The 15,038-nt window shown below is 40.7% G+C and overlaps 1 protein-coding gene across 1 annotated transcript in view; it reads right to left on the reverse strand.

Annotated features, from left to right (window-relative positions):
* LOC122944203 (putative ferric-chelate reductase 1) overlaps positions 1-2,321 on the reverse strand; it is a 44,102-nt gene extending 41,781 nt beyond the window's left edge. Inside the window, exons 1-3 of the mRNA XM_044302428.1 lie at positions 2,274-2,321; positions 1,901-2,093; positions 389-525 (exon numbers count right to left, since the gene is read on the reverse strand). Of these exons, the coding sequence (XP_044158363.1) occupies positions 389-525; positions 1,901-2,093; positions 2,274-2,321 (378 nt within the window). The remainder of the gene's footprint in view (positions 1-388; positions 526-1,900; positions 2,094-2,273) is intronic.
* Between the last annotated feature and the right edge of the window lie 12,717 nt (positions 2,322-15,038).

Below are 15,038 nucleotides of genomic sequence, written 5' to 3' on the forward strand. Positions count from 1 at the left end.
GTATTCAAGTTAAATTGCCGTGTTGGCACTTTGCGATAGATAAGTGGGTATTTGGTTGCAGTTTGGGCACTCAGTCTCTAAAAGGTTCACCATCACTGGCCAAAACGGTTGAACATTGACTTGTAGGATAGGTGTCTTACATCTGGTGGCATTAGAGGCAGAACTTACTGATTTGCATCCCTTCTTCCCAGGATAACCAAGGATGAATGCACACTGTAAAACAAAACTGATTAGATGCACCATCATGACAGTGAGCCCCGTGTCTTTATGTTTCATGACAAGGAGAGTACTTCACTATTTTTTAAATTCTAATTCCCCTCCGATCTCCGAAAAGTGGTGAATTTGTGGGGCATGGTAGGAATATTACTATTTCTGTATATGTACTCACCACATTCTCAGCACAAGTGAGATTTCTAGATTTAGGGTCTGTCACAATGAAATGGCCAACAATTTCATTTTCTGGTATACTGCGTGCTTGAAGGAGAAACCCTTCGAAATATGTTTCAGGACTTGCCTGCAGAGTGACTGAAAGAAGGCAGTAGAGTTATTTTTTACTTTTATTTGTTATGTCCATATTACCATGACTCTCATAATTAAATGTTAGCAACTTATGGAATCATCCTCCCCCCTCCCACCGTTAATTATTTATCAGTCTTGGAAACCTCTTGTGTTCAACAGAGGAAGTGGAAGTGCTCCCGCCTCTATTGGACCAAGCGATACATGACCCAGATCAGCTCTGCCTTTGACTATTCTAATGATAGAGATGTTCTTTCCCCTGTAACTGAGGCTACTATTGATGCCCCAGTTACAGCGAAAAAATACACAATGAAAAAAATGATTGACCCCCCCAGAGGTCATTTATGACTCTTCGGGAGACATATTACGTAACAAAAATGTATACTACATTAAGGGGGGGGGGGGGGGGGGAGAGGGGTACCAAAATTTTACTATTGATGGCCTATCCTCTGAAAAGGCCATTGATATTTAATTGGTAGGGCCTGACGCCCTTGCACCACAGCTATCAGCAGTTTTGGGGAAGCTCCAGCGGACAGCACAGTCCATCCATTGTGTAGTGGATGTTGCTGGCTACTTCAGCTCTGCTCCACTACACAATGGATGAAGCTGTGTAGTTGTGGCAACAACTTCAGCTGCTGGAGTTACCCTGAATCAGCTGAATGGTTGGGGTACAATCAGATCACAATGGGCCATCAATAGTAAAATCCCAGACAACCCCTTTAAAAATGTAATAAAAGTGTAAAAAATATAATAAAACAGCTTCCCCCAAAAGTAAAAATATACAAAAGATTTATTATAAATATTCTTGTACAAGTATTACATAGTTATACAATTTTTTCTTCACTACTTAGGTATCTACAATACATTTAGAGGAATGTAGAGAAAGGTTATTTAGTGTGAAGCATGAACAGCATAAAAAATAAATAAATTAATACCAAAACCTTTTTTTTAACATGCATATTACAAAACACAGAAAATAGTTTAAATAACATAGTAATTTATATGTATCCTCAAATGGAAAAAAATAAGACCACACATACCTACTTCACTGAAAAAAAAAAAAAAAAAAAATTTAGCTGCTGAAACGCAGAGCGACAAGAACGAAAAAATGAAGCTGGTTATTAAGACTCTTTCAAGCCTGGTTATTAAGGGGTTATATAATCTACTGTAATAATCTACCATACAGAAGGATAAAATTATTGTAATTATTGTAAATATTATTTTAGCTGCTGAATATGTCAGTAATAACCGTTTCTTGTAAGATATTTAATTGGTTGTCAGTTCACACTTTTGAAAGGGCAGAGAATAGAAGCGACATCCTCTAGAGAACCATCCACTCCTATAGAAAGCTCATAGATTTAGACTGAAATCTGGTGGTACTCACCTGTGATTTCTTCTGCAGGTCTGTATGTGTGGCTAGAAGCAAACACACTGTATGGCGGCTCTGTTGTCTGTGCAGAGACGCCATGTTGTGGCGTCATTGTGTTACATGCTTTATAGACCAGTCCATTGCTATATGTGGACACGTGCGAGACCAGAAATCCAAAAATCAAAACTCGAAACACAAAAACTTTCATCTGATGAAAAAAATATATATGTCTTAATATATTTGGTATCACATTTATTGCCAATTCAGCAATACAATATGATAAGGATTAGTTATTAGCAAAGCTAATGAATAATAAATATCAGTTATAGAATTGTCAATGACTTATATAGTCGCCATAAAATAATAAAAGAACATATACTTTACTCACCTGTTTTTCCTTCCGTAGCTCCTTGCACCACTGCTCTAATCCTCCCATCTTCTTGGCTGCAGTGATGACATGCCCATAATGCCCTGAACATCTATTCCAATCATTGGCCTCAGCACAATATTGCACATGACTGCTGCGGTCAAGTCACGTGGCGTATAGCGGAATGTCATTACTGGATAGGTCATCAGTATCTAATTGGTGGAGGTCTGACCCCCGGGACCCCCGCTGATCAGCAATTTGAGAAAGCACCAGAGCTTGCAGTAGTGTCATGGGCTTCTCTCAGCAAACCAAGGAGAGTGACGTTAGGAGGACACTGGTCTGGCTAACAGCTAAACAGGGGAGAAGTTATCGAAGAGTAACACGGGGGACCTTGGCACTTGCAGAGACAAACAATGCTCCTTGGCACATGAGATGCTCTTTTGCATGTGCCTTCAAAGTTCATTTTTGGAGCATTATGGCTGAAGAAAAGCCAAAGACAGGTACCATTTGTTATCTGTGTATGTGACCCACAGTGTGGTGTGAGAAGTTTGAGATGACTAAACTTGGTGGCAGAAAATACAATTATTGTAACCATATCTCAGACATGATTTGCAATATTTGGCAACTTTCAATAAAACCTGTGATCGCTAAAGGTGAATTCACACATTGCTTATGCCACCAAAGAATGGCTTACAAATAAGATTAATGTTAAAGGGTTCTTTAAACTGATGATCTATCCTCTGGATACATCATCAGCATCTGATCGGCGGGGGTCCGACACTCGGGACCCCCGCCGATCAGCTGTTTGAGAAGGCAGCAGCGCTTCAGGACCGCCGCGGCCTGCTCTAGGTTTCCCTCAGGCCTAGTGACGTCACCACTAGTATCACTGGCCTGGGAAAGGCTAAGCTCTGATCACTCAAATGGATCTTAGCTGCGCCCAGGCCAGTGACACTAGTCGTGATGTCACTGGACTTGCAGTAAACAGCGAGAAGGCCTCGGCACTACTACCAACGCCGCTGCCTTCTCAAACAGCTGATCGGCGGGGGTCCCGAGTGTCGGACCCCCGCCGATCAGATGCTGATGACCTATCCAGAGGATAGATCATCAGTTTAAAGAACCCCTTTAACATTAATCTTATTTGTAAGCTATTCTTTGGTGGCATAAGCAATGTGTGAATTCACCTTTAGCGATCACAGGTTTTATTGAAAGTTGCCAAATATTGCAAATTATGTCTGAGATATGGTTACAATAATTACAATCAAATGCTGATGATCAATGCAGAGGATAGATCATCAGTTTAAAAGAACTGCAGAACCCCTTTAAGATAACATGTCTAGGTGATCTAGATGTATGTCATGAAGTAGCTGGGCTCAATAAATATTAAACATAATAAACTGGTCCCATGAAGGGGCATCATTAGATGAATAACTTCTAGGGTGTGATAAGTAATCCACCTTAGTTATCGTAAACTTACCTAGTATTAACTTCAAGCACCACACCTCATAATGCTTAGAAAGTTTTAAAAGATAATTACATGACCATCCCATATTCAGTAGCTTTGTACGATCATGGATTTTGTGCATAACCACTTTGCTTAACTAAACAATGCTATGCTCTCTTGCAAAAGCACCAGCTAATATAACTATATAATATATATAATATAAGTTCAACAAAAATATTTGCAAAAGTGAGATGTGTTATATAAAAAAAATTACACAAATAGCATTAATAATAGGGGAACAACTACACCAGAGCAGAGGGAGAAACCTCCACAGTGAAGGGGGTTCTCCAGAGATCCCCTATTGAAACATGAGCTTATCTCACAAATCCCAGTACACTTCAAAAAGTCTGTGAGTAGCACAATATTTTAAAATATGTAATGAGAGTACTTTTTTGGATGGATTGGTTAGATACATTACAATACAGGGAGTGCAGAATTATTAGGCAAGTTGTATTTTTGAGGATTAATTTTATTATTGAACAACAACCATGTTCTCAATGAACCCAAAAAACTCATTAATATCAAAGCTGAATATTTTTGGAAGTAGTTTTTAGTTTGTTTTTAGTTTTAGCTATTTTAGGGGGATATCTGTGTGTGCAGGTGACTATTACTGTACATAATTATTAGGCAACTTAACAAAAAACTAATATATACCCATTTCAATTATTTATTTTTACCAGTGAAACCAATATAACATCTCAACATTCACAAATATACATTTCTGACATTCAAAAACAAAACAAAAACAAATCAGTGACCAATATAGCCACCTTTCTTTGCAAGGACACTCAAAAGCCTGCCACCCATGGATTCTGTCAGTGTTTTGATCTGTTCACCATCAACATTGCGTGCAGCAGCAACCACAGCCTCCCAGACACTGTTCAGAGAGGTGTACTGTTTTCCCTCCTTGTAAATCTCACATTTGATGATGGACCACAGGTTCTCAATGGGGTTCAGATCAGGTGAACAAGGAGGCCATGTCATTAGATTTTCTTCTTTTATACCCTTTCTTGCCAGCCACGTTGTGGAGTACTTGGACGTGTGTCATGGAGCATTGTCCTGCATGAAAATCATGTTTTTCTTACCTTGCAGACTTCTTCCTGTACCACTGCTTGAAGAAGGTGTCTTCCAGAAACTGGCAGTAGGACTGGGAGTTGAGCTTGACTCCATCCTCAACCCAAAAAGGCCCCACAAGCTCATCTTTGATGATACCAGCCCAAACCAGTACTCCACCTCCACCTTGCTGGCGTCTGAGTCGGACTGGAGCTCTCTGCCCTTTACCAATCCAGCCATCTGGCCCATCAAGACTCACTCTCATTTCATCAGTCCATAAAACCTTAGAAAAATCAGTCTTGAGATATTTCTTGGCCCAGTATTGACTTTTTAGCTTGTGTGTCTTGTTCAGTGGTGGTCGTCTTTCAGCCTTTCTTACCTTGGCCATGTCTCTGAGTATTGCACACCTTGTGCTTTTGGGCACTCCAGTGATGTTGCAGCTCTGAAATATGGCCAAACTGGTGGCAAGTGGCATCTTGGCAGCTGCACGCTTGACTTTTCTCAGTTCATGGGCAGTTATTTTGCGCCTTGGTTTTTCCACACGCTTCTTGCGACCCTGTTGACTATTTTGAATGAAACGCTTGATTGTTCGATGATCACGCTTCAGAAGCTTTGCAATTTTAAGAGTGCTGCATCCCTCTGCAAGATATCTCAATATTTTTGACTTTTCTGAGCCTGTCAAGTCCTTCTTTTGACCCATTTTGCCAAAGGAAAGGAAGTTGCCTAATAATTATGCACACCTGATATAGGGTGTTGATGTCATTAGACCACACCCCTTCTCATTACAGAGATGCACAACACCTAATATGCTTAATTGGTAGTAGGCTTTCGAGCCTATACAGCTTGGAGTAAGACAACATGCATAAAGAGGATGATGTGGTCAAAATACTCATTTGCCTAATAATTCTGCACGTAGTGTAAGAGGAATTAACAGTGTTTTCAGTTCAGCCATCTTTTTTTAGCACTTTATTATGAGACAATTGTACCTATAGCCATAATAGCTTTATATCTATGGCTTGTTATTTGAACTTTTGGCTTCATACACACCACCATATTTTTGATTCGTGCGCTATCCACATTTTTTGCAGATAACACACAGACTTATTATTTTCTGAGGGGCCAGGCACACATCTGAGATATGCTTTACAACAGCCACCATGGGCCATATGCAATACCCCAGAATAGAGTAAATGCAAAAGGATTAATTATTATGTTATTTGGTTTATTGAAATGTTATAATTTATTATGCCTGAATACTTTATGGTACCCTATGGATAGGTCAGAGTTAACAACCTTGACCCAGCCCCTTTAGGATGCTACGAGATGGACATGGGTCCGCCCTTAGTCAGTATAGAGAGTTTAGTCTAGCTGTGCTATGGAGAGGACACATGACTGCTTGCTCCTCAGGACTAGGCCTGTGTTTCAGAGAACCATAATTTCTGATACAGTTACAGTTATCCAAAGTGCTCCAGAGAGAAAGAGTAGTTGAGGTACTGTGCAAGTTTAAGGCTGATAAAGACATTGCTGCTGTGAGAAGGAATATTGTCAGTGCATCTGTCACACTTTGATATGGTTTGACCAGCCAGGTCTTAATTCTGTACCCCTCATTCACATTACAGAACATCTACAAACAAGATCATTGCCAGCCTAAGGTTCTGCAGAGAGAAATAAAGTCAGAGAAGGAGTACCATGACCCCCATAGATTGCTACTGAGGAAGAATTGCACTATGATTTGTTTGGAACTCTGCCTTGAGACTGTTGGATGTACTACTACTCCTATTTTGCACTTTATTAAAGAGAGACTTATTTATTCACTACAGCTGGCCTGATCACTGACTCCATTGCTGTGCACTGGCTATTGCACCTGATCCCATACTCCTGCCCTGCATCCTGCGAAAACACTTAAAGGGTTTCTGTCATCAGAAAAATGGGTATTAACCTGGCTGACATTAGCGATGTGCTAGTGTCAGCTGAACATAACTATATTAGTCCCATGTCACTATGTGCCTCCGTCATTTAGAAAAACAAACTTTTATAATATGTAAATGAGCCTTTAGGAGCAGGGGGGGGGGGGCGTTGCACCTGCTCCTAGAGGCTCTGTTCGCTTATCTCTTTCCACGCCCTTCTACACTTGATTGACAGGGCCAGGCCAGCGTTGGTCTGCCGGGGAAATCTCACACCTGCACCGTCCTGTTCAGTATTTGGCGCAGGTGCAGTGAGGGAAGGACGTTCGCCGACAGCCAGCTTCCTCACTGCGCCTGCGCTGAATACGTCGCAGTGAGGAAGCCGGCTGCCGGCGAAGTCCTTCCCTCACTGCGCCTGCGCCAAATACTGAACGGGATGGTGCAGGCGTGAGATTTCCCCAGCAGACAGGAGACCAACGCTGGCCTGGCCCTACTTTATGCAATGCCCCCCCTGCTCCTAGAGGCTCATTTGCATATTATAAAAGTTCGTTTTTCTAAATAACGGCAGCACATAGTGACAACCGACTAATATAGTTATGTTCAGCTGACATTAGCACATCGCTAATGTCAGCCAAGTTAATACCCACTTTTCTGATGACAGAAACCCTTTAACACCAAGGGCACCCCAGCGATCACCAGGCAGAGCCTCATCACCAGGGTGTGCCCCGAGGAAAGAAAGGGTGTGCCCTCCTGTCACTGCATCTTCCTAAGGCCTCATGCACACGACAGTATTGCTTTTTCAGTGTTTTGCGGTCCGTTTTTTACGGATCCGTTGTTCCGTTTTTTGTTTCCGTTGTGTTTCCGTTTCCTTTCCGTTTTTCCAGTCCGTTTTTCCGTATGCCATATACAGTATACAGTAATTACATAGAAAAAATTGGGCTGGGCATAACATTTTCAATAGATGGTTCAGGAAAAAACGGAACGGAAACGGAAGACATACGGATGCATTTCCGTATGTGTTCCGTTTTTTTTGCGGACCCATTGACTTGAATGGAGCCAAGCACCGTGATTTGCGGACAAGTATAGGACATGTTCTATCTTTTCACGGCACGGAAATACTGAAATACTGAAACGGAATGCACACTGAGACACTTCAGTATTTTTTGCTGAACCATTGAAATGAATGGTTCAGTATATGTTCCGTATACTGAGCTCAAAAAACGTCCAGTATACTGAATGCAAAATACTGTCGTGTGCATGAGCCCTAAGAGGATACTGGTGTGCAGATCGCCACTGTGATCTATGTGTACACTCATTCTTGCCAGGCTACTACCACTGCCATCTTCCACTTGTTCATCCCTGCATATAACCACCATGAACAGGAGTTGACCTCCTTCACTTCTATGAGAGAGTTGTGAAGGCATGCTCTGTGACCTGTGCAGTGTTCAGGAGGGAGTAGATAAGTTGTGACATTGCCTATTGTGAATGGTGGATGCTGTGTTATCTATATATAGAGATGATATCTGCCATTGTAATCATGCCTTTAATAATAGGCAACACTTCTTGAAAAGTGATCTGCACAGACCAAGAAGTGCTGCCTATTATTAAAGGGGTTGTCCGGGTTCAGAGCTGAACCCGGACATACCTCCATTTTCACCCAGGCAGCCCCCCTGACTTGAGCATCGGACAATCCCTTTACGCTTAGCAGCCAGTGCGACTTAAAAAAAAAAAATAGATAGTAACATGGAAAAAATGTTAAAAATATGTTTAACATAAAGATATGATTTAAACAATGAATCATTTTCTGATGACACAGTAATAAAGATCCCGCATGTATCACTGGCATAGGCAGATTCCTCAGTTGTTAGTATGTAATTGGTTACTCTTAAAGGGGTTATCCAATACTATACACTGCCCCCCATATGCCGGGCCCCTCACAGGGAATATGCTTACCCTGCTCCTGGTCTCGCGCCGCCGCTGCTGCTTCTCACCGTGCGCCAATGAAAACATTCGGTGTCGGGGGAGCAGTAAATGGCAGGCGGGGACGGGGACGATTTATAGTATTGGATAACCTCTTTAACCCCTTAAGGACCCACGCCGTACATGTATGGTGCTGGTGGACCTGACTTAAAGACCAGCACCGGACATGTACGGTAGGCTGATCGGGCGGGTGTAGGAGCTGCGCCCGCCCGAGCAGCGGCACGGGCCCCTGCTGCATACGCCGGCATCGGTGAAAACACAGATGCCGGCGTGTTAACCCCTTGTATGCTGCAGTCAAAGCTGACCGTGGCATGCAGAGGGTTCGCGGAGGGTACGGGTGCCCTCCGCTTCCCCATCGGGTCACTGCGGTGGGTACCCAATGGCAGAGAAGGCAAGTCCGATGCCTTGCCTTCTACGAAAGCCTGTGAGATCCAGCCCTTAGACTGGGTCTCACAGGCAGACTGTCAGCATAAAAGCTGACAGTCAATGCATTACAATAAAAGATGTATTGTAATACATTGCAGAGGGGATCAGACCCCAGAAGTTAAAGTCCCAGAGTGGGACAAAAAAAAAAGTAAAAAAAAAAAAAAAGTGTTTTTCATAATATAAAAAAAGTTTAAAAATTCCCAAAATAAAACACATAAAATTGTAAAAAGACAGAAAACAAATAAAACTGACATATTAGGTATTGCCACATCCATAACAACCGACTCTACAAAAATATCACATGATCCACCCCCTCACCTGAATGCCGTAGAAAAAATAAAATATAAACTGTGCTAAAACAATAATTTTGTTTGTCACCTGACATCACAAAAAGTGCAACACCAAGCGATCAAAAATGAGTATGCCCCCCAAAATAGTACCAATCAAACCGTCACCTCATCCTGCAAAAAATTTGCCCCTACATAAAACAATCGGGCAAAAAATATAAAAAACTATGGCTCTCAGAATATGGAGACACTTAAACATGATTTTTTTTGTTTCAAAAATACTTTTATTGTGTTAAAAGACATATAGACATATTAGGTATCGCCATGTTCATAACAACCAGGTCTATTAAAATATTACATGACCTAACCCCTCAGGTGAACACCGTAAAAAATAAAAACTGTGTCAATAAAGCCTTTTTTTGTCAACTTATATCACAAAAAGTATAATACCAAGCGATCAAAAAGTCATACGCACCCCAAAATAGTACCAATCAAACGCCATCTTATCCCGCAAACAGTTAGACCTTACCTAAGACAATTGTCCAAAAACTAAAAATAAAACTATGGCTTTTGGAATATGGAGACACTAAAATATCATTTTTATTGCTTCAAAACTGCTATTATTATGTTATAATGAAATAAGTAAATAAAAGTAGACATATTAGGTATTTATGCATCCGTAACAACCTGCTCTATAAAAATACCACATTACCTAACCCCTCAGATGAACACCGTAAAAAAATAAAGTTAAAAACTGGGTCAAAAAAGCAATTTTTTATCACCTTACATCACAAAAAGTGTAATACCAAGCGATCAAAAAGTCATATGAACCCTAAAATAGTACCAATTAAACAGTCATCTCATCCCACAAAAAATGAGACCCTACATAAGACAATTGCCCCCCCCCCCCCCAAAAAAAAAATATGGCTTTCAGAATATAGAGACACTAAAATATAATACAAAATTTTTTTTTTTTTTCATATTTGGTATTGTCGCATCCGTAACAACCTGCTCTATAAAAATACCACACGATGTAACCTGTCAGATGAACATTGTAAAAAACAAAAATAAAAACAGTGTCAAAACAGCTATTTTTTGTTACCTTGCCTCACAAAAAATCTTATGTACCCTAAAATAGTACCAACAAAACTGCTACCTTATCCCGTAGTTTCCAAAATGGGTTCACTTTTTTGGAGTTTCTATTCTAAGGGTGCATGAGGGGGTTTTCAAAGTGCAAATTTTTTATGTTATCATCCTAAAATGTTTTGCGCTGGACTGTTTTATGTGCCAGCAGTTCATGCAATGAGTGCAGCGCAGTAGAGATGAACATAGAAGTACTTTGCTTTTCCTGAAATTCAATGACCTGTAGAAGCTTCCTGAACATAAGTGGCAAAGAAGCCAGATCATTTATATAACTTTGTTACCAAGTCTTTAGATTCTAAAGTGAAAACCTGCACCCTGTTGTAAACTATACAGTACATTGATACAAGGTGCAATCTAAACATGCAATTAAGCACAATATTCTCTGATAAAGCTGAATACTTCATCTGCTCACCTTGAGGATGATGAATCCCTCTTGATTTCATATAGTTATTGGAAACAGTAGTTTGCAGCAGAATGAGTAGCAGGTATACTTGTTGCAGTATATAGGTGGTTAGCTGTGTGTGCTGCAAGGCTGGCAGATTTCTCACCTTTCGTTTATGTCATTCAGTTGCAGTAATGATGAGGAGAGTTCAGAAAGTAATATGAACATTTACCACACCCAAAATCTCAGCAGCCAATAACTGCACAAGGAATACAAGGAAAGTTTGAAAGCAGCTGCCTGCTGTACCAGCAAACCTCACATAGCCTGGGTGAAAATGGAAAGTGATGAAATAGAAAGAGACAGTGAATGTGCTGAGATACAAAAAAACAAAAACAAATACAAAAGTAATGGCAAAAATTGTATATAATAGTAATAATAATAGAAAATAAAATGCAGTTCACATCACCCTACAAATACAGCAGTATGAGTGAACAAATCATTTTAACATACCTATATTTTCATGCTCTAAGATCAGTGTGTTAAGAATACACCCAATTAGTCAGGGCTTCTGAACTGGTAGCTCTGCCTCTTTCATTTACAGCCATATTAGTTAAGAGGAAGGAAACCTAGTATGAGTTCCTAGTATGAGAAAGGAAACCTATACGAGTTCCTAGTATGAGAAAGGAAACCTATACGAGTTCTTAGTATGAGGAAGGAAACCCATACGAGTTCTTAGTATGAGGAAGGAAACCCATACGAGTTCCTAGTATGAGTGAAGGAATCCCATACAAGTTCCTAGTAAGGAAAGCTATACAAGTTCCTAGTATGAGTGAAGGAATCCCATACAAGTTCCTAGTAAGGAAAGCTATACAAGTTCCTAGTATGAGTGAAGGAATCCCATACGAGTTTCTAGTATGAGGAAGGAAACCCGTACGAGTTCCTAGTAAGGAAAGCCATACACGTTCTTAGTATGAGGAAATAAACCCATACAAGTTCATAGTATAAGTGATGGAAACCCATAAAAGTTCCTGGTAAGAAACCCATACGAGTTACTTGTAAGGAAACCCATATGAGTTCCTAGTATGAGGAAGGAAACCCATACAAGTTCCTAGGATGAGAAAGGAAACCCATACAAGTTCCTAGGATGAGAAAGGAAACCCATACAAGTTCCTAGGATGAGAAAGGAAACCCATACAAGTTCCTAGTATGAGGAAGGAAACCCATACAAATTCCTAGTATGAGGAAGGAAACCCATACAAGTTCCTAGTATGAGAAAGGAAGCCCATACAAGTTCCTAGTATGAGAAAGGAAACCCATACGAGTTCCTAGTAAGGAAAGCCATACAAGTTCATAGTATAAGTGATGAAAACCCATACAAGTTCCTAGTAAGGAAACCCATATGAGTTCCTAGTATGAGGAAGGAAACCCATACAAGTTCCTAGTATGAGAAAGGAAACCCATACAAGTTCCTAGTATGAGAAAGGAAACCCATACAAGTTCCTAGTATGAGGAAGGAAACCCATACAAGTTCCTAGTATGAGGAAGGAAACCCATACAAGTTCCTAGTATGAGGAAGGAAACCCATACAAGTTCCTAGTATGAGGAAGGAAACCCATACATGTTCCTAGTATGAGTGAACAAATCATATTAACATGCCTTAAGAGAAGTGTCTTAAGAATACACCCAGTTAGTCCGGGCTCCTGCTCATCTGGTAGCTCTGCCTCTTTCATTTACAGCCATGGGAGTTCTACTTCTCTGTTTTGTACCCACTCCGAATGTTGACTTCAAAATCAGAAGAAAATAAAGAATAACATCATGTGACCGCTTTTCACAGTGGTCTATGTTTAAGAGCTAAAAGCGAGATTAGACCTGGATTATGGCTCATTCACTATGTGCAAGTTTTGCAATAGTCAAACCCATGCAAGGCAAAGGTGCACCAGTTTATAATTTTAGTGCAGGCACACAAAGCAAAGTCAGACTTAATACTAACATTAAACAACATTAAATGATAAATGACCCCCTTTGTATATAGGGAGGAAAGTTTTTTTCATGCATGTTCCAGTAAAACCTACTTACTACGCACTTCCTGAGCAAGCTGTATTTATTTCATTTCTTTGGAGAAAAAAAAGGAATGACCTTAAAAACTAGCCAAATGTGAAGAATAAAACCACAAAAATATGCATATTGTCCTAATACACCAGGGCAGGTATTTATTTTACGCCAGAATTTTGTGCTTGCACCACTTTAAAATTTATGATTTTGATTTTTTTTTTATGTGTTTTTAAATCTGTGATGTTGTTTTAGAAAGTGGTGAAGGGATGATGAGACGCAATGTACCACAAAAATCACCATCTTTACACAATGGAGCTTTATACTATAAAAATGTTGCACCACCTTTTACACTTTGGAGCTGGCATAGTTTTTGACCAACACACTTTTTCTTTTCCGGTATTAAGTTCAGTCCTCGGGGCTCAATACCGGAAAAAACTGATCAGTTTTATCCTAATGCATTCTGAATGTAGAGCCTTCCGTTCAGTATACATCAGGATGCATCAGTTCAGTCCCTCTTACGTATTTTGGCTGGAGAAAATACCGTAGCATTCTACAGTTTTCTCTCCGGCCAAAAATCCTGAACACTTGCCGGAATGCCGGATCTGGCATTCATTTTTATTGAAATGTATTAGTGCATTAAAATTGCCGCATTGACGGTTCTGTTCTTCCGGTCCGCGCATGTGCAGGCCGACAACTGGAAAGACGGATCCGGTATTGCAATGCATTTGTCAGATGGAACTGCCTGCCGGAATCCTCTGCCACAAGTGTGAAAGTAGCCTAAGACTAGTAATAGAAACCGGACACTCACTCCAGCAATCCTGATGCAGGTTTCTGTGCAGAGGACCCGTTCCAGCACGTAGACAATCCACAAGAATAAAATCTTCAATCTTTTTTTCGATATTCATTCAAAATACACCTCCATGTATGTCAGGGGAATTCAAAGCCAATGCGTTTCGATCATTTGACAGATCTTACCATGCCAACGTGTTGGCTGTGAATACCCTGACATGGAGATGTGTAAATGAATATTGAATAAAGATTAAAGATTTTATTGTTGTGCTGGACGCCCCCCCATTTTCTATTACAAACAAGACTAGGACATAGGGAAAAAATGAATGATCATTTCTGTGGCTCCCAAAAAATGGCTACTGATGCAATGGATGCTTTTTTTGACTAGAGATCACCTAATTTAATTTTAAAGCTCTTCTAAGGGTACTTTCACACTTGCGGCAGGATGGATCCGACAGGCTGTTCACCATGTCGGATTCGTCCTGCGGCTATTTCGCCGTGCCGCCGCTCCATCCCCATTGACTATAATGGGGACGGGGCGGAGCTCCGGCGCAGCACGGCGGTGCACGGAGAAAGGGCGCCGGACTAAAATGACTGCATGTCAGGCTTTTTAGTCCGGCGGCTTTCTCCGTGCACCGCCGTGCTGCGCCGGAGCTCCGCCCCCGTCCCCATTATAGTCAATGGGGACGGAGCGGCGGTCCGGCGGCACGGCGAAATAGCCGCAGGACGGATCCGACATGGTGAACAGCCTGTCTGATCCGTCCTGCCGCAAGTGTGAAAGTAGCCTTAAACATAGAAATTGCGTAACATTTACAGAGCTTAAGAATTCTCATTCCTCGATAGCTTTGCACTTTATCTGTGTGACCTTCTGAAGCAAACCTGAAATGAACTGATAACACTCAACTTCAGCCTTTTTCTAACTAAAGAAAATGTGAGATTTAAAGGGCTATTCTTAAGGAAGAGAAATAAAAAGAAGCTTACTGTTCATGAAAGACTCCTGCTTCTCCAATGAAATAATGAAAAATGTTGAAAAAAAAAGACAAGATCATTATATACCCAGCTATAACAGAGGACGCTGTGGACTTGATGACCTAGATAATAAGATATATATAGGTTTAGGGATGGGCCTATGTGCAGAACATGTGTCATAAAGACAATGTTTGTGCAAGAAGAATGTAGAGGTGCAGAAAATGACAGCAACTAAAGTCTAAGGTTAAATTATAAAAGGTTAGCTGCTTTCTGTTACATAATCACTGAGAACGGATTTAC

The sequence above is a fragment of the Bufo gargarizans genome, chromosome 7 (assembly GCF_014858855.1).
Source record: "Bufo gargarizans isolate SCDJY-AF-19 chromosome 7, ASM1485885v1, whole genome shotgun sequence".
NCBI lineage: Eukaryota > Metazoa > Chordata > Amphibia > Anura > Bufonidae > Bufo > Bufo gargarizans.